At 46.2% G+C, this 25,815-nt stretch overlaps 8 protein-coding genes across 8 annotated transcripts; 5 read left to right on the plus strand and 3 right to left on the minus strand.

The window, feature by feature from the left end:
- Positions 1-511: 511 nt before the first annotated feature.
- On the plus strand, positions 512-2,793 carry F4822DRAFT_157151 (cytochrome P450). Its single transcript, XM_051453104.1, has 3 exons — positions 512-882; positions 947-1,157; positions 1,208-2,793. Exons 1-3 carry the CDS (start codon positions 811-813, stop codon positions 2,521-2,523), a joined length of 1,599 nt encoding a protein of 532 aa, XP_051316429.1. The 5' UTR covers positions 512-810; the 3' UTR covers positions 2,524-2,793.
- A 15-nt stretch (positions 2,794-2,808) lies between these two features.
- On the plus strand, positions 2,809-4,081 carry F4822DRAFT_393929 (uncharacterized protein). Its single transcript, XM_051457328.1, has one exon. It carries the CDS (start codon positions 2,893-2,895, stop codon positions 3,568-3,570), a length of 678 nt encoding a protein of 225 aa, XP_051316430.1. The 5' UTR covers positions 2,809-2,892; the 3' UTR covers positions 3,571-4,081.
- F4822DRAFT_393948 (trypsin-like cysteine/serine peptidase domain-containing protein) lies at positions 4,046-5,416 on the minus strand. The gene has a single exon (XM_051457329.1). It carries the CDS (start codon positions 5,319-5,321, stop codon positions 4,182-4,184), a length of 1,140 nt encoding a protein of 379 aa, XP_051316431.1. The 5' UTR covers positions 5,322-5,416; the 3' UTR covers positions 4,046-4,181.
- A 2,736-nt stretch (positions 5,417-8,152) lies between these two features.
- Positions 8,153-10,449, plus strand: F4822DRAFT_157102 (uncharacterized protein). Its single transcript, XM_051453103.1, has 9 exons — positions 8,153-8,539; positions 8,610-8,748; positions 8,811-8,956; positions 9,103-9,135; positions 9,207-9,243; positions 9,309-9,376; positions 9,436-9,724; positions 9,855-10,083; positions 10,180-10,449. Exons 1-8 carry the CDS (start codon positions 8,495-8,497, stop codon positions 9,950-9,952), a joined length of 855 nt encoding a protein of 284 aa, XP_051316432.1. The 5' UTR covers positions 8,153-8,494; the 3' UTR covers positions 9,953-10,083; positions 10,180-10,449.
- An 889-nt stretch (positions 10,450-11,338) lies between these two features.
- F4822DRAFT_393979 (uncharacterized protein) lies at positions 11,339-12,673 on the plus strand. The gene has a single exon (XM_051457330.1). It carries the CDS (start codon positions 11,922-11,924, stop codon positions 12,438-12,440), a length of 519 nt encoding a protein of 172 aa, XP_051316433.1. The 5' UTR covers positions 11,339-11,921; the 3' UTR covers positions 12,441-12,673.
- Positions 12,674-16,346: 3,673 nt separating this feature from the next.
- Positions 16,347-18,163, plus strand: F4822DRAFT_157543 (uncharacterized protein). Its single transcript, XM_051453105.1, has 4 exons — positions 16,347-16,498; positions 16,547-17,238; positions 17,331-17,356; positions 17,423-18,163. Exons 2-4 carry the CDS (start codon positions 16,737-16,739, stop codon positions 17,783-17,785), a joined length of 891 nt encoding a protein of 296 aa, XP_051316434.1. The 5' UTR covers positions 16,347-16,498; positions 16,547-16,736; the 3' UTR covers positions 17,786-18,163.
- A 1,153-nt stretch (positions 18,164-19,316) lies between these two features.
- Positions 19,317-20,052, minus strand: F4822DRAFT_157605 (uncharacterized protein). Its single transcript, XM_051453106.1, has 2 exons — positions 19,748-20,052; positions 19,317-19,676 (listed from the first exon to the last, which is right to left on the minus strand). Exons 1-2 carry the CDS (start codon positions 19,937-19,939, stop codon positions 19,449-19,451), a joined length of 420 nt encoding a protein of 139 aa, XP_051316435.1. The 5' UTR covers positions 19,940-20,052; the 3' UTR covers positions 19,317-19,448.
- A 1,315-nt stretch (positions 20,053-21,367) lies between these two features.
- On the minus strand, positions 21,368-24,123 carry F4822DRAFT_157619 (glucose-repressible alcohol dehydrogenase transcriptional effector). The gene is made up of 2 exons (XM_051453107.1): positions 22,751-24,123; positions 21,368-22,693 (listed from the first exon to the last, which is right to left on the minus strand). Exons 1-2 carry the CDS (start codon positions 23,670-23,672, stop codon positions 21,480-21,482), a joined length of 2,136 nt encoding a protein of 711 aa, XP_051316436.1. The 5' UTR covers positions 23,673-24,123; the 3' UTR covers positions 21,368-21,479.
- Positions 24,124-25,815: the final 1,692 nt, after the last annotated feature.

Below are 25,815 nucleotides of genomic sequence, written 5' to 3' on the forward strand. Positions count from 1 at the left end.
GCCCCAGGGCGTTTTTATATTTACGAGATGAGACCTGCGACTTTCTTCTCTCATAGCGAATCCTCGTGAAATGGCAACGACCTTCGATATCACACCTAAGCAATAGGCTAGTACCATCCATTTTCTCCGAAGTCAGGTTTCTGAGTCCACATGTCCCGCAATCACTCGACATAATGTTGACCTTGCTAGGAATATATCTATTGTCACGGGTGGTAACGTCGGCATCGGATTCGAGTGCACAAGGCAACTCCTAGACCTAGGTCTCACTAGGCTCATCTTAGCTGTACGCAACGAAGACAATGGTCGCACTGCCGCCAAGGCCCTGCTTTAGGGAAGGCAATCTAATTCGAGCAACCAGACGATCGAGGTCTTGAAGCTCGATTTATCTCACTACGAGTCCATCACCAGCTTTGCCGAGCTCTCCATTTTCGTTTCATACCCAAATACTCTAGATTCTTTAGGGCTGTAATTGTTGGTGCTGAAGTAGATATGCTATATGTGATAACCAACAAGCAAGGGAGTGGTTGTATCCTGCCACCGAAACACGTCAATATTTATGTGCCTGCAGATTACCCAGTCACATAGGGCTAACAGTGTATCGAACCAACATGCGCCTAATCATCCGCTCAGTATCATCCCGCGAGATGCGGGGCGGATCAACATCTTAAACCGAGTCGCTTCCCTTGGAGCGACTGTATTCCTCAACGCCTGATAGTTCGATCTGGCCAGAGCTTAATATCTGTCATTTACGGGCTACTAACCAGCCATCCCCAAAACATCAAAGCTAACTTGAAGCATTATCATATTAGCATGCTAGGCATGTCAACATTGGAACTACTCAGTGCTATTGGAAGGCAGGGATGCTACCTTATAATTGGACTTGTAAGGCAGCGCCAAAACGAAGCCCATCTTGAAGTCGTTGTACTGACTTCAGCTGCTTCTCTAGTTTCTCCTGCTTTGCAGCTATCGGATCTTACTACATCCTCTTCGCGGGTATCCGGGACCTTTTCTTGCTAAGGTTACCGCTTTTTACGCTGGCTTCTACGTCGTCAAAAAGAGTCTCCATTTGAAGATGCTAGAAAATCACCGGAGATATGGCTCGGTGGTTAGGCTAGGCCCGGACCGACTGGTATTCAACACTGTGACGGCGTTTCGAGGTAAGAAGAGTGTGCGCTTGGGGCTATTAGTACTAACAGCGCCTTTGTAGTTATTTACCAGAGTGATCAGTCCGTCAAATCGTACACCTACCAATCCACGACGAAAGATTTTCCGGTCAATATGTTCACAGAGCGCGATCATGCTTCACACCTAGCTAAGCGGAAACTTATCGAGCAAGCCATCACTGAAAAGTCTATGCGATCGTTTGGGCCAGATATGGTGCGACAAATTAATACCTATCTCAAGCAAGTGATAGAGGCCTCGCGGACCCCGACGCCAGTAAATATAACAGAGAAGGCAAGGCACCTGGCCCTTGACATCGTTGGGCAACTTGCCTTTGGCCAGAACCTCCATGTCCAGACGAGCCAAGAGAACAGGTTCATCATGGATGCTATGTCTTTCGGCCACTACCGCCTCAACATCTATCACCATATGTACTTCCTCTCCAAAATCGAGCCAACGAGGATCATTAATTACATCACTAGCAGATACCGTCAAAAATACTGGCTCTTACTGCAGACCATGATCAAGACACGCATGGGCGAAGAAAGGAACGCTAGGCCCGACTTCTATTCCTTCGTCTCCGACACACTAGAGGCGGAACCCGACACCTTAAGGGGTGGTAGTATGTGGACCGAGGCGCTGTTTTTCATGTCGGCCGGTGGGGACACTGTTGCAACGCTTACGTGCGCCATATTCTTCTACCTGTCCCGCAATCCCGAATGCTACAGCACTTTAGCCCACGAGATTCGCTCTACATTCTTTAGCGGTCACGATATCCAGGGCGGTCCCCAACTGGCCGACTGCGTCTACCTCCGGGCATGTATTGATGAATCCCTGCGCATGTCGCCCCCGTCGCCATCCAATCACTGGCGGGAACAGGATCCAGATGACACCAAGCCCCTGATGATCGATGGTAATGTGATCCCACGGGGAACATTAATCAGTGTTAGCCCTTACGCGCTGCAGCACAACGAGGCGTATTTCCCTGACTCGTTCGCATTCAAGCCAGAGCGGTGGCTAGATACACCGGGCAAGGAGGAAGCAAGGAAGATCGCATACGATGCCTTCGGCGCCTTCTCCATCGGACCGCGAAACTGCGCAGGCAAGGCCATGGCTTACCTAGAGGCTAGTCTTGTCGTTGCTAAGACGCTTTGGTATTTTGACTTCGAGCCCGCCCCGGGAAAACTGGGTCAGATCGGCGGAGGTGTATCGGGCGCGAAAGATGGCCGCGATAGGCTGGATGAGTATCAATTATTTGATATCTTTACTTCGAGGCATGATGGGCCCTACTTAATCTTTCGCCCACAAGGCGATGTGTCTGATAAAGGACTGGGAGGAAATTGCGTAACCGTACCAGGTTGATAGTTCAATCATTCAACACAATAACCTTTCGTAAACTTAGCGCGTTTATTGACTATTAGTTAACTTTATTATACTATATACTACTACTTACTGAAGTTTTTATAGCCCTTCATCTACGCCTGAGCGTATTTTGAATTATTTACCTATGTAGGTAGTTCGCTAGTTGCCATTAGGCGGGCTAATAACTTCTACTAAGCGCGAAAGAATCTTCCTATAATATCAGTAGTTTCAATACTTAATTCTCTATAAAATGTTCCTTTATAGCCCGGGTTTCCGTACATTTTCCAAAGACACGCTCCGCCTTCCTCTCCCAAGTGTATCAACTTTTCATACTTTCGTGACAGTACAGTTTCTCACGGTAGCGCAAAGATGTCGGCAACATCTCAAGTTCCGCCCCCTACCAACGGTGAGGTAGTTGACGAGACAACGACAACAACTACCACCACTACTGTTACAACCACAACTACAACTACAACACCGACAATCCGAATTCAGCCAACGCCCGGCCCTGCCGGAAACGGACGGTTTTTCTTCGACGCGCCAGATGCACCTTCTATCGTCCTAGTTTTCAGGCCCCTCCCCATCTTTACCAAAAGCATCAAGGCCGACCGGCGCTCATCGTGGCTTGGACAAATGGACATTAAATGTAGCGATGTGCCCCTTATGATGCGTGAAGGTCTCCACTGGTCAACGGCGAACATCGTGAAAGAAGAGGGCTACGTTGAGGATATTGACCCAAGAAAGGCCGATCGTCTGGGTCAGCACTACTTTCAGTGCACCGTTACCAGGTACTGGTTTCTGCGAGACTTGCAAGAACCACCGCGATGGACCACTTGTCTACGGATCCATGCTCCCGATCACGACTCAGCGCCAAAAATTCGATTCGACGACTGGACCCTAAAGATGGTTCACATGGCTAGGGCCTGGGGCCTTTCGAAGAAGTTAATCTACCAATATGATATCAGAAAGCCCCAAGATTGCTTTAACTGTATCTACGATAATATGCCGTTAAAGGGGTGGTGGCCTTGTCCAAAAGAAAGGGAGTAACCACTCTCGTCGATAGGGCTATGATGCAGCCCCTTGGAAAGGTGCTTGTGTATTGCTAACACGATTTGGTATAAACGGTTAAACATTCAACATCATGATTTACAGGCGCGCTGGGGGCAGGGGTAGAAAGAGGGAGGTCTGGTGGGGCAATTTAGGGGGCAGAGAGCTACGGTCCGAGTCCGAGAAGCTATGTATCTTGACGTTGTGCTATTAATAGTTTCCCTTCTTTTCATATCCGCCATCATAATATTATGTATTGTTAATATCTAAAGAAAGAAAAAAGACTATAGGATAGAAAGCTTGAAGCACCCCTTTAACAACTTTACATAAGGGAAAACAAGTTGTACAGGGCCACTATGGTGCGGGGTTCGTTTGTACCTAGGTCTAGGCTTCTACAGCGCACTACTACGGCGAGTTAGCGCATATTTGTTGGCATTTTAAGAAGAGCATATTTTCACCATGAACACAATCTTGGTATCTTGCAATTGAATTTATTTTCTAATTCATTGCTTATTAGGCTAACAGTAACCCAATAATCATGCTATCCCTAACATTATCATTTCCGCTTATATCCCTGCAAAATCCAAACATCTTAAACGATAACATGTTACTTAAGCCTTAACCAAAGTAAGACTGTAGGTCGATAGGATCTCGTTGACGGGCTGGAAGTAGGTGGTACCGCCGCTAGTGCAGTCACCGGAACCTCCCGAGGTGACACCCTGGGCCTGGGCACCGGTGTAGAAAGACCCGCCAGAGTCACCGGGCTCGGCGCAAACATTGGTTTGGGTGAGACCAGTGACACGACCTTCGGCGTAGGTGACGGTCGCGCCAAGGGCGCGGACGGTACCGCAGTGGACACCGCTGGTGGAGCCGGATCGGCAGATGCTAGCGCCGGTGGCGGATGCGGTGCTGCCAGATACGGGTAGATTACCTGAGCCGTATCCGTCGATGTAACCGCTAAGGGTGGTTCCGCTGACAGTGCGGATGTAGCTCATGTCAGCGTTTCCGGGGAAGACTGAGCCAGAGAAAGTTCCTAGGGACGCACCGCTGGTGGTGGTAGCGGAGCTACCAGCAGTACCACAGTGGCCGGCAGAAACGAAACCAGTTGTGACGGAGAAACCGACGGAGCATCGGGCAACGTTGTCAATGTAGTAGGCGTCACCACCGACGACGGTGGCGAAGGTGGTGGGCATAGTCTCAACGGTCTTCACCTCGAACTCGGATGCGGCAAGTCCGACCTGCGAAGCAAGCGACTCGGCGTGGGCGGTGCTGCCGGAGAGCGCCTCAATGATGAGCTTGTTGGCAGCAACATCAACGTAGTACGCAGCGATACCAACGTTAGCCGAGTCTGTGGCGAGGGTCTTGGGTTGCTCGATGTCGATGTTGTCAAGAGCCTGCTTAGCGTCTTGAAGCTTAGATAAGCTGTTGGCAACGATAGCCGGCGTGGCGCCAGCAGCGGTGACCTCGGAAGCCAAGGCTTGGTCGGTGACGGCAACATTGAGAGTGGTGCCGTCCTCGGCGATCCAGGCACCGGCGAATGAGTTACCCGCAGTAGTGCGTAGCTGCTCGATGATTTCGCTAGCAGAGATGTCCCTGGAGACACGAGCGGCGGCCTGCTCGGCGTCCAGCCCCAAATCACGCTTCATGGCGGCTAGGAGCTTCGGGTGAAGGCTGTTCGTAGCCTGAGTAGGGGCACCGTAGGCAACGGGCAGGACGGCTGCCAGGAAGGCGAGGAATCTGAAGAGCTCCATGTCTAGCGTTCTGATGATGGTATGTGGGAGAAAGGAACGTTGATCTTGCTGAGGCTGGATTGTAGGGAAGATGAGTCCAGGATGCTGCTGAAAACTACCGGATAGAATGAGAACATTCATGCTCTTTTATATTCATCTCTGCTCTAGTATCGTGGCTCGCATCACGCTCTGTTGTCGCTGTCTAAAACAGAGCCCTACTTCGGACTAGCCATCTCCAAATCCTCCTTCCCAATCCGCTCAAATCCGCCCAAATCCGCCCCATGACCTTAGCCATGTTTCAACGGCATTAGCAGGGCAATTGTTTAAAAGCACTTCGAAAAACATCCACCCTGCGACATTATAGCAAGATAGGCAGGACAGTCCTGGAAAGGAACCTCTAAAGATTTCACATACGCCCTGGGCGGCGAGACGGCACATGGCCTATTAGGAAGGAGGAAGAAGGAGGTAAGAGAGATAAGGTGCTGTAGCTCCAGGTCGGCACACCTGGCGGCCCCGGCTAACAACGCCAAGTTATTTCCAAATCATACCTAGGAGGCAGGCTTCATCAAACTCGGCAAGCTGATTAATGGTGATAACCTGATAGCCTGGTCCACCTTATTTGTGGCCCACCAACCGGGTGATCGACATTTCCGCCCCGCGAGATTTAGGTGGCCGGCAGGCGACACACTAGCTGGAAATATAACGTGGGCTTCAGCTATAGCCTACCGATGATGTGCATCTCTGGCTCTGCGGAAATGCGGAATATCTTGCAATTCTCCGGGTGTCTCGGTTGTCGCTGCGGCGAGCCCCGGCTAGCCCGCCCTTCCCCCTACCTTCACTCCTTGTCTCCTTCCCTTTTCTTTCCCTACCGCCGTTAGCTCCGCCACAATCTCTCCGCGTTCTTTAGTGGTCTAGGCTCGCTGGAACTCGAGCAATCCGAGTGTTGTCCATTTACACTTTCCGTTCCAGATAAGTAGCCAAGACTTCCCAACACTAATAAGGGCAACTTCACTCTTGCTTTTTTCAATCCCCCGCGAAGTATCCCCGTTGTTCAGTCGTCCCATATGCGCTATAAGCCTTGGCTGCTACATGGCCGGAAACGGAAGGCACTGGAGAAAATCAGCAAACTCGCGCGCCTATATTTCTTGGCGTTATGGACGAGTCAGCCGACGTGTGGGAAGACGCCCAATTCATAATCTCAGCAAGCTCGCAGTTTAAATGGCTAGAGAGGAAGAAAAAGCGGCCAAACTCGTTAGTGAAAGGATGGTAAAGAGGAGGAAGAAAGAAAAAAAAAAGGGTGTAAAAAAAGCTGAGATAAATCAACGAGAGATAACACTAGCCGGCCCGGACCTCCGAACTTTCGGTGCATATCTAGTGCGACGATAAAACTGAAATTAATATCGGATATCTAACCGATTCATTGGACGGATTTAAGGCTGCCGACGCGCGAATGCGACTTAACGAGCCTCTTGCTATTTGCTAGGCGGGTACCTAGTTAGGTTCTACCAATTGTACGGGCCCTATTTCTATCTCAGGAAGGTTGCTTGCCTTCAAGTCTATTCATTCTTGTTGTCAGGCCCCCAAGTTACTATCACGAAGAGCTCAGTGAGCTGAATAAGTCATGACTACATTTTGTAAATGCATTTATACTAAAGCTTTCAACATAAGTACATTGCATTAGCTCCGTCAACCCCCTGGGTACTACCTCCCTGGACCAGGCTTCCCCGGGAACTCATTTCTTCAGAACCCGCTATCTTCTTTCACAGAAATTGGCATGGGTTGGTGATAAGAACTGCCTCACCCATACATTAAGCTTAATTACAGGAATAGACTACCTTGGTAACTCTAATTCAACAACTCAGTGGGTACATAGGTATCTAAGAGGATAACAGCTTGATCCAAAGGCTTGGCCTATTATCTTGTAAACATCTTTGTCCTGTCCCGTTACTTTCTTCCTTGAAGAATGACAGCCTATGTGTTCCAATACTAAATTGTTACCTTTCTAAGGTGTTGCACCGATCCCGAAGGCTATGCGGATATCGAGCTAATTACACTGTCGACCATACCTATCTTCACTTAGAGAATCCAGCCAGTGATCCCATTATAGCTCACTCGCCATTCTACGAATCTAGATACATGGTTAAGAATTCAGATTCAAGCAATTTATTTGAATTCCTTTATTACCGGGAACCTTTGAAGATGCTGCCCTTTCTTGCTAATACAGAGAAAAGCTATATGGCTTGAGTTGTCGGATCTCCTCAATTAAAGGACTCACATAATACGCACTAGTGGCGTGTAACTTTACATTCCCAGCCTATGAAGGTGGCTACACAGAACGATAATGAAATCAGTGGCGTCGACCACGAATTGCCGGAACCCCCGCCGAGCACAAAGTGGGAGAAAGAAAAATAATCAAAAGCAAAATAACAAGAAGTGGATGGGGGTCACGGGAAAGGTTGTATATTTAATGACTCTAATGATTAGAATGATACCCAAGACATCTTTCTGAGAGAAGGCTGCGTGACTTTTCTCTCCGGGATATTCTTAACGATTTTGTGCTTTACCTACCGAGGTAGGATCTACTACCTGCTCGCGCTTGGGCAAAGCGATGGATTCAACATCAATTTATACCTAAGCAGACAACCACTTTTGGCACCTTTTAAACCGGTCTATTTGTTTGGGGCGTTGGGGGCTGCATATATTTCATCCCCGGATACCCGAGCCCTCGCTGATTTGAACCTGTTTCGCTCTCTTACATGCCAGCCTGCATATGGTCTTCCACGGATGCGCATGGCCCCCGAGCAAATCAATAACCAATTAACACACCAGTAGCTTCGAAGTCATACGTTATTTTAGCGAGCGTTACTATGTTTAAACTATTTAGCTGAAGAGCTTGAAAGCCGTCATCCAAAATAAAATAGCCTCAAGCCAATGAATACTACGTCGTGGGCTGTAGTCATCAGCCTTACCGGCTCTTGATGTTGTAACAGGATCCCACTCCCTCCCGTCCTCATCCTTCAACCACTGCATGGCTCCGCGGAGATTTGATAAGACAACCAGGACAGAGCTATAATTATTCTAAGAAACGTAACACTTCTTCAAGGTTGTTGTCCCCATAATGTCTCCCCGTCATTTTTATCGAACGAGGGGCCCCACGAAGAGCGGCAAAGTCCTCCTGATAAATTGAATCTTCTATGGCTTCCTTAGCTAATTCAGCGGCATTGTTGCCCCCCTGTGCTGTGAGTTTACTTCGCCCCGGACAAACACCGTTTCTAAGTTGCTTGGCTCTGCTAACCTGTCTTGAATTTGAAACTCGCCTGTCTGAATACCGCCATATCAAACTCAAATTGCCCACCTACCGATCAAGCTTGCATTTACAGCACAGGAGCGATCAATAACAATGCCACCTTGTGCATTAAGGCCGCATGCACTGTACGGGAATTGCTAGGTCAGTAAATCTCATGTGGTTATTTAGATATATACGCTAATTGAAGGTACCTCGCGGCATAGTGGCTCAGAACGTGACCAACCGCCCTTGTGGGGTAGAACCAGCAGTAAATTCCACTTATGTACCTATCATGATTGCCTTCATCACTCTAGCTGCTGTCGCTGTGAGTCTGCAGCTTCTAGCTCGAGTATTAACGGATATGCCTATCGTAAGTATAAGACTGTGACATGTGCCTCCGGGATGTACTCTTCGTTTCGAACGCCAATAAGTTTTCCCTATCCCCTATCATGAAACTATGACTCTACTAGAGCATAAGGGATGAAGTTGCTGACCAACACTTCTCGATACACGTAGTGGTGGGATGACGGAGCAAACTGCACTTCCATGGTGCGTTACTTACCTAATTTCCCCGTATTTTACCAGCTTTTCGTCACGTCTGACTTTGGATCACGCTTTAGGTCACCTGTATTGCCTATACAGTTACTATGGTCCAACGTATGCAAGCCTAAAAAAACATGTTTGTTTACTTCTCGTTGTTTAACGTAGCGAATCGTTCACAGTCAAGAGTGGCGGTTTCGGCACCGATATATGGGCCATTCCAACAGAGAATATTACTAGCCAACTGAAAGTACGATACCTCCTCTTCTCCTTGAGTCCCTTTAACACCAAACACTAACAGGACTGAAGGGTTACTACATCCTAGGCATCCTCTACGTGGTTGCTTGTGTCTTATTTCGAGCGTCCATCATACTCTACTACATACGCGTCTTTCGAGGCTCCCAATCTAAACAGCTAATGTGGAATACCCTTGTTGTCAATTTTTTAATAGGTCTTCCTTTTACGACCGTGTCGGTTTTCCGGTGTAGGCCCATATCCTATGCTTGGCTGCAATGGGACGGTCAACACACAGGTTATTGTGTTAATGATAAGATCTTTACGTGGCTAGGATTTATGATACCCCTTGTATTTGATTTTTGTAAGAATGTCTATCCCTCCCCCTTTTCCTGTTGAAAGAAGGTGCTATCAGACGCTTCCTGTAAACCCTCTTACTATGGAAGTTCTTATACCTATTTTCAAAAATGAATAACTAAAACTTACTATAATAGGGGTCTTAATTGTTCCGTTACCATCGATAATGAAACTACAACTCTCACTGAAACGAAAAATCTTAATATTCATTATGTTCAGCACAGGACTCTCGTAAGAAATGTCCTAATACAAAAAACGATTTATTTTCTTTAGATAGACTACAGACTATTATTGCTAGGGTTATCGCAGTTACTATAGACAAGCTCACATTAATATCGATATACACTAGAATCTCAAACCCTACATGTATGACAGAAGGCCCCTTATCATTTGTTCTGTTTAGATGATCGTCTCCATTATTTAGTGTGGTCATTGAAAAACTTACTAACTAGTACACCGCAGTTGATAAAGTGGAGATGGGTATGTTGGCAGCGATCGAGATAGATCTAGGTGTTATTTGCGCCTGCATGCCAAGTATACCTCCGTTATTTCGATTCCTCGTCAATCGCTTCAAGAGGTCCGAATACCAGAGCTCAGACTCGCGTATTTAGGCCAAGTTAATAACGCAACCCGGCTTCGTCGGTGGGTTAAGCGATACATTCTCTTCATGTGCCTCGGGAGCAACAACAGTGGCTCATAACACCGTCAGCAAAACGGCCGCTGAGATCAAAGTAACCACCACAATACAGCAAACGAATTTCCAGCCCATATCGCAGGCATGTATTCCCCTATTTGAAATAAGCACTTTAGAAATGGGCAACCTGAGACGAGGCGACCGGAACTTCCCCCCCTGGTCGTAGCTCGAACGGTCGTAGGTTAGGTACTGATCACGAGATTAATAGTAGAGTTTTGAGTATCAATTACATTATAAGGAGAGGAGAATGCGGCTGTTACGGAGGTTCAAGCATACGTACGGGTACAGTCCTGTTGCCTCATGTCCTAAAAGAAGACCCTTCTACGGCAATGAGAGGATGTTAAAAGTATCAATCCAGGTATCTAGGCGTCTCTTTTTATTTTCAAGGGTTAACGTCTAGGTGGGCTGTCTAGGTAGTTAAGGGGGGCGGGGTTCGCTTTAACGAAATGGGAATCGTAGATTCAGCCAGTACCGCTGCCCGCCTACCCAGGTACGTACGTACCTACCTAGGTACTTAACATCATTCTCAAACCCGTGAAGCCGCTTAAACCTCCGTACGTGCTTTATATGTTCCCAGTTGATCCACAGTCGAAATTTAGAATCTAGGTCATTTGAGACGCATGGCTCCGAGAGAATAAGGCAAATGCTAAGCTGTCGTAATTGAGATCCCGAAACATCTCATTGAGTGTTAAAATTCAATGCCACTAAATTAGAAGATGCCACACAAGCGTAGCACCCTGGGTCCCATAAGCCCAGCGGCTGTTTTAACTTGATTAGGCATTGAGTTATAAGGAATAGACTATTAGAATATGGCTATGCTGCTACTTGGCTCCCCTCATCCTCACGGATGCACATTACTGCCCTGCCCGAGTGCGGTTGCATTGTACACGTCGCTTTAATTGACACAACACACTTATAAGAAACCACCTAAGTAGGTAGGTACCTAGGTAATCGATTCGACATGCCTATCTATTATAAAAGGATAATGATCTTCATCTTTTCGGCCAATACAGTGTTAAGTACTACAGGCTTTCTCCTGGAAAGCGCGAATTACTTGATAAAATGATAATTTACATTGGTAACAACTCACGAATGCATACCCAACGCAATATTATGAGGACTACATCATTAAGACATAATTTAATGCTTAAGCCTCGTGCCCAATGCATATTACAGCCTAAACAAGAGGTAGGCATTTGGTCGCTCTTAAGGTATAACTTGAAACTTGAAATCTTATAAATTTTAGAATACGGCAAACTGATAAGATTCCTATCCTTGATGTTTTCTCATTAAGAGAGTAGTGCTGAATTAGACCTTCTTAGCGGATCAGACCAAGCACCATGTCCAGCAGCAATGGAGAGTACCCTTCCGCGGCGTATGGCGCGTGGGACAGCTATAGCCACGGCCAGACCTACAGCCATGTAGGTACCTATTGCGCAAACTTGTATGAGTAGTACAAGAGCTCTTGCTAACACCATTGATATAGCCGGGAGACAATAACAGCACTCCTATGACTTCTCAGCCGCCACCCTCATACGGCGCCTCTTATATGGGTCCCTCATATGGGTCCCCCCAGTCCCCACCTCATTGGTATCATCAAGGATACTCCCAGCCCGGATTTCCCCCACACGAGTTCCGCCCACCAGGTTTTCCCTCACATGGATCTCCCCCACCCGCATTTGCCCCATACTTTACTCCACAACCACAGGCTGCATACCCTATACAGTATACAAACTATCCGGGAAATGTAAACCCTACACAGAATACAAACTTCTCACAGAACACAGCCCCTCCGGAGGGTAGAAGCGAACAGCGAGCCACGTTCAGGAAAGTGGAAAGAAAGGGGGACGACAATCTTTTTGGAGGTAGTACGGAAAGACCAGTAGAAGTGGATGACTATAAGAGTGAAGGCAGCAGGAACGTCGAGGGGAGTTTCTCGGTCGCAGCCCTTCAGACCTGGACTACTCGCCCTGCCAAAGTAGGGGAATCGTCTGCCTCATCCATCCCCGAGAAGCGCACATCGAAGTGATTCAAATCAGCGTCTATGAAACGGTACCAGTCGAAGATCTACTTGATTAACCCGGCTAGTATCTAAAGGGTATATATTCTTTCGTTCTAGATCTAGGAGATATTTACGAGCGTTCGCTACATAATTTCATATTGTCGATGCGCGAGTTATAACCCAAGTTTTAGTAATGTGACTAGAAAAGTATGAAATAGCGAGTGGTAGTCCCGAATTATCTCAACATCTAGAGATTGCGAGTTAGCGCCCTACAGTCTTGAGTGGATTTGTTGTAGCTGGGTACTATTTCTAGGCGCCCCATTTCGGTTATCTTGATACTACCATGAGGCTGGTACCTGGGTAGGGTTACGTCGAATTTCCGTCTCACTCCTAGGCCCCTAAGTACGTACCTTAGGTACCTAGGTAGGTATCTAGTACATAGTTCAATGGCAGCTATAACTCGCGTTTAGAATCCGTATGAGAGCTGAACATTTCGGATATGGCGAAAGAGGCCTTGTTGATTGGCTTTTAATAGATGGATCACCATAACCTAATTACCTATATTCGAACATTTAACTAGTAAAGAGCCTGTGGCTTACCTAGTACACATTCCCTTCACCTACCTACCTAGGTCCCTAAGTGTAGCAATATATGGAAGAACTTTATAGGAATGAATACGTTGTCTAATCAGCAGGTTACCGGCTTTTCTGAACGAACATATCTTACATGAGGTTCTCATCACTAGAGCGCGGGGACATAGAACTTACCTAAGTGTCCGAGTATCCACCTGGGTAAGTATCTAGATACCTAGTACGAACCAGTGGCATAAAACAAGCATGCTTAACCTAGGTAGGTATTAAGTAGCATTGCTTTACGAGTAATACAAATCATTCCGACTTGGCAACCTTGAACGGGAGTTTGGGATTTCGGCCGACAACCGCGAACCAAATACAATATTGGATTGCCGTTTCCACCCACCTAGCATTAGGGTGGACATCAACTCTCAGTTGACCGTTCCAGATGTTTGGTAGATGTGGATCTAAATCGAATCACATAAAATCATACTAAATGAAATTGCTTTGGTGATCTACTTGAAGCTGGACGGGGTAAATGATATATACTAATCGCATTCACTGCTTGGTTGGCTGAATGCATGTGACCGTTGGTCTGTTGTAGATATTATTACGGTCTCATATGCTTTGAACGCCCATGTGTACTTATGATGGTGTTATTGCTGTGTGATTCTAGCCGAAAACCCGTGGATCCCCGCCAAGTACCATATTTCCCACTCCTGATAATAGTCTGATCCAATCTCCCTGTCGCGCCATCCCCCCTTTTACATCCAGTTCTTCTGGACGTTAAATCAATCAATCGGATCCAAAAACTAAGATTATATCCTAGGTAATTGTGATAGGCGAGCCAGGTTATTGTCATTTACAATGAACGCTCAGATCACCTTAAGGACTTCACTGTTCGCTGCGCTGATACACCTTCGGTTGCTCTTATCCATTCGCGTTTTCGAAGAAATATTGAGACTGAGGCCCCGATTTGTTAGATTCTCAGATCTTGGTGGTAATTGTTGGCTTTGAATATGCGATCATCACCGGTCTTAAGCCCCCAGCGACACTGCCTGGGTAGGCCCTCTTGTGTTGGTGGGATTTCTGGGGCGTTCGAGTCGCTTATTATCAAAATGGCGGTGAACAAATGTTATAATGCATGTATTCTACAGCCCCTTAATACAGTCCGCCATGCCAATGGTTTTTTTCTATACCAGTTCAAGTACGTGGCGTACTATTAGGTACATATGTCTTGCACGCTAAAGTAGGTGGCTTCATTAAGATCCATTCGGATTACCCTTTAGAGAGGATAGCACGGCTTCGAATCCATGCTATACAGGAGATCGCGAAATGAGATGGCTTAGAAATCATTTTTACACGAAATCATCTAAGCTCAATGCTTTAAGTGGTGATTTCCTAGACGGCCAGGCATACACCACAACTCCCTTGACGAAATTAGGTCATTTTTCATTCATAATTTAGTTATCAGTGACGATAGAAACGCCAGTAGCAGACAGCATCGTTTCTTGTGAGTCCCGAGCTTTCAATAGCTATACCTAGAATATACAGGCCCCTTTCTAGAAGTTACACGATGTACCAATGTATTGCCCATATGTGAAAAAGTATTCTCTTCCAATAGCATTAGGTATCAAATAGAAAATCATGTGGCACAACTTCTGAGATGGAGAAACCGTTCTTAAAACAACCAATGAAGTATCTTACAGTGAAATCGGCACCCAAGAAGCTTGGGCAGCCCTGCACGATGCTTCTATTCTAAATTACCAAGTCCCGGAAGCCGGCGCAATGCTCCGGTGCAGATTCCTACTAAGGTTAGGTATGCAGCGATACATGGGGATTATTAGAATGGCGAATTAGATGCTCAGTCAATCCCCATTTCCTACCTAGGTACACACTCTATTAAAGGAGTGCTCAGATCGTTCCACTGTAAGTCATAGGATTTTCAAAGTCAGTAGTTGACAGGCAGTATCTTGCAGTGCCTTTAGGGATACCAAGCCAACCGAAGAAATGGACATCGGCGTACGCTACAGACAATCCTTTTAATTGAAAACAATTCGCTCCTCTCCACCATCAATGACATTGTTTCGCTCTAAACTAATAGGCTAGACAAGTGTAAGTTAACCAATATTTTCCCCTTCCGTCATCTTTTCTATCTATAAACCCAGAATGCTCCAATACGTATATTAAAGTGGCGTGTAGTATCTCATGTGGAATAGGTGAATGAGTTGCATCTTCCAATCAGCTTTATATTGATATCACGCATCTCATGTCTAGGTTCTTTCAATTCCCAGTATAGTTGCGTAACACTAGCTTCCACGGGGAAAGAAGAGAGCTTCTTCTGTTTTACCCCTTTCCTCGCCCCCAACTTTACCTAGGTAGTTATATCAACCTAGGTAGGTACCTAGGTATCTACCTAAGTAGGTAGCTTATAGGCCTTGAAGATCCCTAGGTCATTTTTCAACAATCAACGTATAATTCTTGCATTGATGAGTTTTCCTCCTACTGGATAGGGGGTCTTCGTTATCGATCCGTCTCGAATATAACTTTACATATTCACTAAATGTAAGCTACACAACTCGGAAACATTCATTACCTGACAAGATAAATAAGATATCATAACAACCGAACGTTGAGTTTTCACCCGCCCCCTCTATCATTTTCTCGTAGGCGCAATGCTATACATTATAAACTTAACCATAATCTGCCCATCTTCGTACCTAGCTGCACGACAGTGGAGTCAAGCGGCTACGTAGAGCAGTGGTCCCTCATGCATTTGCTAATATTGGTGGGGCCATTATATGAACTCCGGAAACGGGAGATATGGAGCTTCGGACGATTCCGGGTTACCACAGATCAATAGTATTTATGGCATCAAATATGATAATATGGATAGCGGTGAGGTTCGGAAGCAGAGGTCAGAGTGGGACGGACCGTTATGGAAATCTAAAGTATCATAAGATGAAGTTATTGGGGAGAGGATATTTACCCGTCCAGGCGCGGATAGCTTCTATATAAATAAATCTCTCCCCGGCCCCCCTTTACGCTCCTTATTCTCCGAAAAAACACACCGCATGTCTTTCAAACCCGGCTTGGGGTGCACCGAAACAGACGAGATCGTATCGGATTCGACGGAATTGGTCGAGAAAGACGACATCACCACTTACACGAAGCCGATGCTTCACTCATACATCTATAGGCTCGATATTTGATTCTCATACCACATTAGATATTTTTATAATGTGATGGACTACTTCACACTCATGCTAAAAGCCGACGCCCCGAATCGCGATCTGGATACCCATGTAGTCTACAAGGGGGTCAAAAGTTACCTGCCTTCCTAGCTAGGTAAGTAGGTACCATTTCGTTATGATCGCATTTTGAGCCACTTAGAAAACGCAGGCAGTGAAGCAATTGCTGTGGATATAGTGCCACAGTGAAAGCAGCTGAATATGCATACATACTAGCTGAAATGATGCTTGAAAGACGAAAATTTTTTTCCTGTTGGAGGCTGTACCTGTCAGCCTTCGGCATAGTTAAATTCTTAATTATCTTACCTCCCTAACAATGTCACACTCCGCATCTACCCACCTATTTAGGTGCACGTCGCTATATAATGAGTGAGATAATGTTTCAATTATATATGATGAAGGGTCTAGCGCAATTGTGTAGCTGCCCGATTCACATATTCTCTTATTATTGAATGCCAGAAAATAGATCATCAAAATAAAGAGAGTCGACTGGCTGAATTATGGAAGTGCTGGGCGCCATCGCGGCGACAGGCCAGCTCGTTGGAACCGTATTTAGTATTCTTGATTCGATTGCTCAGTTACGAGACTTCCTTAAACATGCTCCGGCTCGATATCAAGGTTGGCGAGACGAATTGGAGAGCCTCAGCGCGACGATATCTGGTATTCGTGACGACTCGTCGCTCCACACGTGTCAAGTTGGTCGAATTATAGAAGCGATGGAACCCAAAATCGATGTGTTGATTCGTTTTTGTGCCCGATACTCTTTGCAGCCAAAGCCCAAACTGATTAAAAAACTGCAGAGAGCATTTTCGGCTAGGAAAGCCGAAGCTCGAATTCTTCAAAACTTTGAATCTCTAGAAAGGGACAAGACAGCTCTTATCCTCACCATTACCACACAGAAAAAGGCGAACTCAGTCAGACATCCTCGTCAGAGCAATCGAAGTACCATGTCGGATCCAAGAAGAGAAGGTTTCGAAGGCCCGCACGGCTCGCCCCGTTCCAGTACGTCAGCGTGGGGGGGTTTCCCCACCTCAAACTCTAATTCCCCATGTCTCCCATGTCTCACGTGTCTCACAACGCTAACCACTTCCTAGAAAAAGACGATCGTGATTATTATAGAGTGAGTGCTAACTCCTATATCATCATTAGTAAAAATATCTCTTGCTAATTCTCTTGTACTTCCCAGGCATCACCTCAGGGCCATTACAGGCCCTCCACTGATTATACCAACTACCCCGAAGTTGTTCAATGTCCCTCACCCCAGCCGACAACCATATATAGCACCGAGAGTCCTAGACCTGTACAGGAGTCAAACAGACAACGAAGTGTGTTTAAAAACGTCAAACGAACAGGACACAATTGCCTTTTCGGTGATACAACAGGAAATGGAGTAGAAGTTGACGGTTATGACGCTTGGGGAAACGGCAATATTGAGGGGACCCATTCTGATAGAGCCGCATCAACCTGGACCGCTCATGTCCAGTCCCAATCCCAAGCCCAGTCTCAGCCTCAGCGAGCGGAACCGCTGCCTCTAAGTAGGAACCGTTAAATAAGGGACCGGTAGCGCCCAACTCAGCCTCAATGCAGGAAATGTTTACGTACATACACACACCCCTGTTTTCAAGAAGCGGTGAAGGGACCCAGCCCGGCGAAACGGAACGAACGCAATGATATCATTGATGGGAAAATTGGATTACTGCTTTCTTCTCGTGATGCCTCTATTGGTTTTAACTTACTTCTATTTTACCTATCATAGAAGCACATAAGCCTTTCTCTTTCTCATAAGTAGATTGATATGATCGCAATGGCGGTAATCTTCAACATTTCTACTTAGACATCTGGATATTTAATTCGCCCGATCCCAGAACAGCCGAAAGTCGCGTGGAATACTTTCCTAGTCAATACGCAAGCCACTGCTGTCGATCTTGTCCATATCACATACCTTCATGTAGGTTGCTATCCAATTTCGGAATGGGTGTGCCACCTAGGCAGGCTGAAGAATAAATGAAACGGAGAGATAACCAATTACAGTATCCAGATATATCCAACAAACTTTCCGAACCGCCCTGTAAGTTAAGGGTAGTCTGCCCTATCCGCCCACCTCAAGCCAACCCTAGGATACCTTGCCTGCTACGTGCTCACCTAGGCAGGCAGGCGATCACCTATGGCAAACCACACAAACCACTTGTAAGCCGAGAAAATGACTATTATGAGATGAGCCACACGGGCGGGTAGTACTTTAACTGCAAAAGTACCTATCACTTTACATCACGTCATTTCAGTATTTAACAAATTTACGCAGGGCTCTAAATATACAAGCTGACACCTAGATAAGCTTACATATCCCGGTCCGAAGGGCGGCATGGATGGCATGAATGTCCTTTCTAGCTCGATCAACAACACAAAATCGTGATTTGCTGGCAGTTGATCTGAGTATATAATACCCCTTTAATGTTAGCCGTTCCCTGGTGAACCGGCTTACCTATGATGTGATCCTATTCCTATTAACATTAGAATTGTAACGCCTATGTATAAATACCTTCGGAGATACCTAACAATGTCGCAAAACCTCGAACAGGGCTTAACCCTCCCCCGGTACGATCAACAGCAAAAAGAATGGATTTGTCGATGCAATGTGTCCGCTCCATTTCGTTTCTTGGCCAATCTGGATAATAGGGGGGAACCTGATCTTGCTACGGGTACATTATTATTTTCAAGCCGATTCCTGTCTGCATCCACTTAACATTATATATCATCTAGGGGTTAAAATAGCATATTGTCAACTTCCCACATGCGAGTTCAAAATCACATGGGAAAATAGCAAAGCGGCCGCTCGGGGCCACTTCAGTGGCTTCATGCAACAATCAGAGTTTAATACGGTATATACTAGAGGCAGCGGAAATCACATCGGCAGTAAGAAACCCTATAATTCTACCCATATTATATAGTATAACAAAAACTGAATGAATGGCCGAAGACAACTTGGAACAAGGCTTGCGACTCAACTTCCAAAACCTTCAAAACTGTAGCGTAATTATTACAGTTCCCTCAACTCCCCGACAAGAGCCTCAAGAGCTTCCTAAAATCAGCTTCGATACATTGGGAAGATATAGCGCCCGAGTCCTAGAAAATGGAAACTGGCTGCGGCCAGCTTGGGACTTTCTTAGGAGCTGGGCTACATTTCCTACCTAGCCAGACAACCTTCGCTTCCTTTATGCGGCACACTTAGATAGTACTAAAATGGTGAAAAAATCGCCAGACACTCTCGCTTCTCTCTGCAAATGGATGTAACGGCTTGGCCACAGCATTTGCCCTCCCACTCTCACTACGTCACCGACAACACGTACGGGTATAAGGTCGACCGACCAACCTTCCTCGACAGGAACAATTGTAGGTTGGTTGAAGTGGATAGCGGTGATGCGGACTTCTGATGGTGGAGGCTATATCAAAATCGTTTAAGTCAATATGTTTCTAATTTAACTTGTGTTTCTGTTATGGGTGGAAACCATACCCGAATTTCAGACCTGAATTCTCCTAGGAACTTTTCTGCAGTCTCTGCCAGTCCATTGGTGTTTGTACAGACTTCGATATCATTGGTAACTTGGAAGTTGGCAGCCTCGCTTTGAAACCAGAGTGCGATATTTCCGAGCTCGGCATATGCACCTGCAGGCAAATCTCGCGCCTCGGAACCAACGGAAGCCATTGTAAGTCGGTAGAAACGGATCAACGAAGTAAGCAAATTAGAAATAAGTCTGATAATTATTGACTATATCTCCGTAGCGAGCTTAAGTTTCAAGTTATCCAAGTGTATTAACATGGACCGTGAAAAAATTATCGATGCCCGTCGACTCTGTACCTCTGATTATATATACATGACAAAGTATAAAATGCATTTCCATCGTTTTCGTCGGGAAAAATCGCCTCAGTCTTCCTATCTGCTTTTATCTGTTACGTTAACCCAGGGGGCTACCTATTTGGGTCAACCCTCTTGTATCAGGAAATCGCATGCGGTTCTTTTCGACTCTACAGCAGCTGAACGAACCACCAACCTTACACAGCATTATCTTGTGCAAAAGAAATGCACTCAGAATCTATAAAAAAGTTGGGGGTTTATGACAGATTCATGGTCACTCGGAGAAAAGAGTCCTAGAAATGGGTAACGTATTATGTAGCTTTAGTAAGCTCTTGAGCAGAGCCTCATTCAGCCCACGACTAACTTACCCAATAAGACATATAGGATTCGATTTAGGGCAAATATATCGGTGAATCTATAATACGTTTCATTAAGTTGTAATCTAAGGTTCCATGTGAATTTGCCACGAGCCTTGGGATCAGCCCAACGCGTGAGTCACATTGTCCATGGCCAGCGGTTACATTGCGGAAATAGAAGTAACGAACGAAAGAAGACAGAAAGGAGGTGTGAACACGCTGTATCGGATTGTTAGCATCCGCCGTTCTTACCCAAACAGTCAGTGAAATTAACAAATCAAAAGCATCCACAATCTAGAAGAAGCTGCCCTTTTCATCATTACTCTAGTATCTCTAATGTACAAGTGGTAATAGCTATGGAACTTATCTTTAAGTATGCCCAATCCCGTTACCCATATATCTATCGCGATAAAAGGGAGGGCAAGGCGAGCCTTGGCAATAAGGTAAGCGTCAGCATGCGACGAAGTGTCGATCGCCGACCCAATTACGCCGAATCTAGATCTAGTCCCAAAGCACCGTGTTGATGGATAATCAAGTAGCAGCTACGACGAATAAGCATCATGATGCGGACGTCAAAGTTAAAGAGAAGCAGAACCGCGTTGGTGCGGGCTGCGTCTTCGTTGGGCTGCAAGCTAAGATACACGTTGGGACGCCAGAAAAATCAACGATAACTCGAAACGTAAAATTCAGAGATCACGTCGCAAAAAAGAGAAGAAATACCATCATCACTCCAGGTTGCAAAGACCCTCCCTCGATATGTCCAAACCCCTGGCTACTCCCTGCCAAAAGCCCATCCATCCTCAAAGTATGAGAAAAAGATTTGCTTCATTTCTCCTCGTTCCTTCATATACATGTAGCCAGTGCTAGACCCCTAAGAGACCCTCTGCGCTATAAACATCGCAACGTATCGCTGTCGTCACTAGTACGTAACGGTAGTGCTTAGCAACAGCAAATGCCTCGAGAGTAAGTGCTCAGAGAGATACGCAATTGTACATATTCAATTGCTAGGAATCCTCGTAAGCCAAAGTATGGATCTAGCCTCTGGATGGGCCACTGGATCTATCCTGGTCTGCTATGACCTTCTTGTCTTTTCGGGACTTGAAGACGAAATCGCCCATGATTTGGATGTGGTCAGCCGGGAAGTGATAGTTCGGGAATCCTGGGACGCGCTTGAGGTATTCATAGTCCGGCGGGCCGAGCAGTTCGACAACGTCTAGAGTATTGGTAGTATACCAAATATAGTCGATCACACCGGAGAAGGTAGGCGTGTAGTTCGTAAAGGTAAGCTCTTCGGGCGTACCAAAGAGATGGGCGTACGCATTACGTAGGCTAAAGGGGTGTTCGATACCATCACGCGTGAAATTGCCGTACGAATGTCCAATGAGGTCGGGGTGGTCGGGCGGTATACGTCCTTTCTCGAGTAACTCGTAGACAGAGCTATCTGCCATGGAATTGTAGTCACCGCAGACCAGTAAAGGAATATCGGTATTGTTGCGATATTCTTGGCTAGGTGCCGGTTCAGGATAATCATCAGTAGAACTGTCGTCTTCTTCCGTGGACGTGGGTTTGCTTAATCTCTTGTCGCTAAGCGGAAGTGGTGCTTTTCGTGTGTACCGTTCTGACTGTTTCGTAACGAGTTCCATGAGAATACCCGTTTGTACAGCCTTCACATCCGCTAAGAAAGATTCCCAGCAAAGATGGGCATTCACAACGATAAATCGGTTACCTGTAAATCGTGATTCAAAGAAGCAGTAAACAGCGATCGTATCCTTGGGCATAACGCGATTGAAGACATCATCGGCAGACTTCATGTCGGGTCTGTTGATCGCAGTCTGTCTAAAATCAACCAGCTGCTTGTCCAACAAGATGTACTTGTCTGTCTTGTAGAAGATAGAACATCCGTCTACTGATTGCTGATCCTTGCCAGTCATGTGGCTAACGCGAGTCTTCGGATAGAAAACTCCCTTATAACCATGTTTGCCAAGCTCGGGTGTGAAGAAAGTGTCGAAAGCGTTCATGGCGGTTTCTTGCAAGCAAAGAATGTCGGCATCTCTTTCGCGGAACTCCCGCATGATACTATCCTTTCGATACTCCCAAGACAAGGCGCTGGCAGGAGTATAACCGTACTGGGTACTGGTTGCGTACTTGTCGCAGAGGGTGTTCCACGACATGATACGGATGCGCTCTTTATCTGAGCCCACATCTTCCTGGATAGTAATAGGTACACGGGGGTTCGGGGGTATCGGCACTTAAGTACAGGGTTAGTAACTATCTAGCAATCGAAATTTGGGGAAATGTCTCGTACCTGGTGCTTGTTCCTTAAGTTGTGAGATAAGAGCCTTTGTGCCATCCTCAATTAACTTTTGCTTCTGGTCGTGTTCCAAGGGGTTGCCTTGGATTCCGAGGAGCTCTAGGAAGTGTAGGGCTCCAAGTTCGGGAGGAATCGTCTGGATCGAGTTGTTATACAGCAGAAGCTGGCGGAGAGGAGTACACATGCCCAACTCAGGGGGTAAAGTCGTCAACTGGTTATGAGATACATCAAGATATCTTAGGGACCTGAGTTGCCCTATTTCCCGAGGTAAGCGCGTTAGATTGTTGGAAGCGAGGTATAATTCGGTGAGGAAGGAGTAATGATCGAAAAGCATCGGGGAAATATTCTTCAAGCCCTGGCCGCTGAAGTCGAGGTTTAACCAGTCTTGCCTATCAAGAGCCTTATCGACATTAACGGGTCGGCCCCTGTCCTCAAGTTCTCCGTCTACGGCCGAGTCGGTTTGGTTTGTGCTTGGTAGAGCTGGACCGATGCCTTTATTCTCGTTTGCTCTTAACCTCGCAAAGTAATGCGGTTGATGCTGCTCGGTCATGGTTTGGTGGGCACGTTCGGATTCCTTGAAAGATCGAAGTTGCTCGTTCCAATGTTCGCTGTATTGTTGTGTTTGGCCACCTCGCGAACCGGGAGTGTTGCCGTTTTGATGGCTGCTTGGAGTAAAGGGTGTGACGTTGGACATAAGACCGGAAGAAAAGGTAGAATGGGTGAGCGCCCCAGATGTACCGCCATGACCTGTATGATCCTGTGGCATATTTTGGTGGTGTTGTTGTGGGTGGGTGTGGTGCTGGTGAGCACCCTGGGGTTGGACGAAGTTGTACATCATCTGGGGCGCCATGCCACGGCCTCCGGGGACGCCATTGAGGCGCGAGTTGTGCCCCTGCTGATGGCTGGTCCCGTACATGCCGCGCGGAATATCAGTCGGCTTCAGGAAAGGGAACGAAGGGAACACGGGACGGTAAGGAAATATCGACGAAACGGTAGTGTGTCGACGATAAACTAGCGGGGTTCGAGATATACAATTCGGATCTCTTCAGTTGTGATGTTGAATAATTCTGGAATACGATGGGCGAGGTTGAGTGAGATGTAGATGTAAGATATTCGGAGGGTTCGCTTTGTGTAGAGTGCTATTTGCCATGAGATACTGAAGAGCAGCCCAGTCGCGCCGTGTGAGAAAAGTCACGACGGGCTATCCAGTGCCACCTTTTAACACCTCAGGTTGAAAACTGAACGAATGGACGAGCGCTTAGCCAATATCCATGCATAAAGATGGAGAGTTTCGTCGTAAGGCATGGAAATTGTAGGCCTCCTCAGTCCGATCAAGTTGAAGGGATGTTGGTAGTAGATTAGAGTAAACCAGAATCCACGTTTGTTCAGCCACGACTGTGGGTGTTATGGTAGGAACGAACACGTAGGTGACAGTGGGGGACCAAGCTTTTGGTAGCCTCGTTCGTTAGGAACCGCGGGGGTCGATGAGATATGTGATCCTGAGACGGGGGTATATGGCAACGACGCGCAACAGGGGACGTTTACGGAAGTTTCGTCTCTATACCCCTTCCGAGCTTTTTACGTGGGACGATATCGAGTCTTTGGTCAGGTACCAGCGTGTATCTAAACATGGGAATGACGTAGGTTAGCAGCTGCTAGATACATGCGTAGGAATTGAGGTAGGGTTAAGGAAGGGTGGGCAGGTTCGAGTGCAGGTGTAGATCATGGCAAGCTAAGTAAAATAACGAATCTACTAGCGCAATGGGAACGGGAATGAAAGGTATTGTAGGGAAGTAAATGGCAGTAGGTAGATGTAGATACCTGGATAATTAGGTAGGTACGTAGAGAAAAGTGAAGGGAAGGTGAGCAAAAGAAATAAAAAGATTATAGAACTTACAATTGGAATTAAGGTCAAAGAGGCGAATTCGAGAGAGTAAAATGATTGTCATTTACGTTGTTGAAGCTCTCTTTCTCTCCCTCTTGTGATGATGTCGATAGCAGTAGAGATTTCGCACGAAATGATCCGAGCCGTGCTTGTTTCTGTGTTACCAAGTTTAGGGAAGTCGAGGTACGGGTGGTAGGGACCTAAAGATCAAGTGAAATGTGGTCTGTGGCGTTGGTTGACAAGATCGGGTAGATGTATGTTATGCCAGTGCTTCGATGTTGCTATCGACTTGCTCCAAGCTTTGGTCTGGTATGGTACGTGTGGAGGAGAAGGCAGAGATAGGTATTCCTGGGCCCCGGTTTAGCCTTGTCACATGACCAATATTGATTTAAACTTTGCCTACCAAAATCGCACCATCCCTTATCAGTATCCTTATCAATGAACCAACGTACATATGTACCCGACCTAAGTGCTCCGATTGGGTTCAGCTTCGCAATCGCAAATGCCCGACCCCGATATCCGCTGCTAAGAGCAAAGTTCTTGGTGCACGTACCACAGTTACATAATAGATGCAGCTGGAAGGTCACGTAACGCAGCCGGCCCACTTAGACTCAATTATCATATGATCCGTGCGTCTTGTTACTTTTTCGTTACCTTTTCCAACTTTCAATTCCTCGCACCATCAACCATCTTCAGATTTCAAAAAAACGCAGAACTCAGACAGCTCAATCATCAATTTAAGTACACCTTCTCAGTATTACCCCTTCAATATTTATATTTATTTCGAATAGTCATGTCTCAGACAATACTAGTGTATTGGCGTATCTCCAGTTCGATAGAAACATCACCAACCAATGTCTCCCAATCATCTCAACCTTCTTACAGACTGCGCTATATGAACCTTTGTTAATATCATTTCCAAGTTGCTAAAAGCTAGTTTCACTGTCTTAAGGGAACCTTCCAATTATATTTCTTCTATTAATCATGTTATTCCCGCTCTTTCATTGCCAATTTTTCTTAATAGAGCTTTAGCCACCAGCAAGGGATGCGATCCTTATAGCTTGGCTAAGTTGTGTGCGTTCAACAATTACAATAAACCACTACGATAGTTACGCCCATTTTTAATTTCTAAAAAAAATCCATTCATTCATCTCATCTGGAAGAAAAGAAAAGA

This window comes from Hypoxylon trugodes, assembly GCF_022578975.1.
Source record: "Hypoxylon trugodes strain CBS 135444 unplaced genomic scaffold F4822scaffold_3, whole genome shotgun sequence".
NCBI classification, from domain to species: Eukaryota; Fungi; Ascomycota; class Sordariomycetes; order Xylariales; family Hypoxylaceae; genus Hypoxylon; species Hypoxylon trugodes.

Excerpts from the sequence above, each read along its gene's own strand:
- F4822DRAFT_157151 (XM_051453104.1), top strand. The coding sequence starts at position 811 with ATGCTAGGCATGTCAACATTGGAACTACTCAGTGCTATTGGAAGGCAG. Across the intron at positions 883-946 it reads GCTACCTTATAATTGGACTT|TTTCTCCTGCTTTGCAGCTA; the intron begins GTAAGGCAGCGC and ends CTGCTTCTCTAG. Across the intron at positions 1,158-1,207 it reads CACTGTGACGGCGTTTCGAG|TTATTTACCAGAGTGATCAG; the intron begins GTAAGAAGAGTG and ends GCGCCTTTGTAG.
- F4822DRAFT_393929 (XM_051457328.1), top strand. The coding sequence starts at position 2,893 with ATGTCGGCAACATCTCAAGTTCCGCCCCCTACCAACGGTGAGGTAGTT.
- F4822DRAFT_393948 (XM_051457329.1), bottom strand. The coding sequence starts at position 5,321 with ATGGAGCTCTTCAGATTCCTCGCCTTCCTGGCAGCCGTCCTGCCCGTT.
- F4822DRAFT_157102 (XM_051453103.1), top strand. The coding sequence starts at position 8,495 with ATGGCTTCCTTAGCTAATTCAGCGGCATTGTTGCCCCCCTGTGCT. Across the intron at positions 8,957-9,102 it reads TATTAACGGATATGCCTATC|TGGTGGGATGACGGAGCAAA; the intron begins GTAAGTATAAGA and ends CGATACACGTAG. Across the intron at positions 9,377-9,435 it reads ATATTACTAGCCAACTGAAA|GGTTACTACATCCTAGGCAT; the intron begins GTACGATACCTC and ends ACAGGACTGAAG.
- F4822DRAFT_393979 (XM_051457330.1), top strand. The coding sequence starts at position 11,922 with ATGACTTCTCAGCCGCCACCCTCATACGGCGCCTCTTATATGGGTCCC.
- F4822DRAFT_157543 (XM_051453105.1), top strand. The coding sequence starts at position 16,737 with ATGGAAGTGCTGGGCGCCATCGCGGCGACAGGCCAGCTCGTTGGAACC. Across the intron at positions 17,239-17,330 it reads GCACGGCTCGCCCCGTTCCA|AAAAAGACGATCGTGATTAT; the intron begins GTACGTCAGCGT and ends ACCACTTCCTAG. Across the intron at positions 17,357-17,422 it reads ACGATCGTGATTATTATAGA|GCATCACCTCAGGGCCATTA; the intron begins GTGAGTGCTAAC and ends TGTACTTCCCAG.
- F4822DRAFT_157605 (XM_051453106.1), bottom strand. The coding sequence starts at position 19,939 with ATGGCTTCCGTTGGTTCCGAGGCGCGAGATTTGCCTGCAGGTGCATAT. Across the intron at positions 19,677-19,747 it reads AATTCAGGTCTGAAATTCGG|CCTCCACCATCAGAAGTCCG; the intron begins GTATGGTTTCCA and ends ATTTTGATATAG.
- F4822DRAFT_157619 (XM_051453107.1), bottom strand. The coding sequence starts at position 23,672 with ATGTACGGGACCAGCCATCAGCAGGGGCACAACTCGCGCCTCAATGGC. Across the intron at positions 22,694-22,750 it reads ACTTAAGGAACAAGCACCAG|TGCCGATACCCCCGAACCCC; the intron begins GTACGAGACATT and ends CCTGTACTTAAG.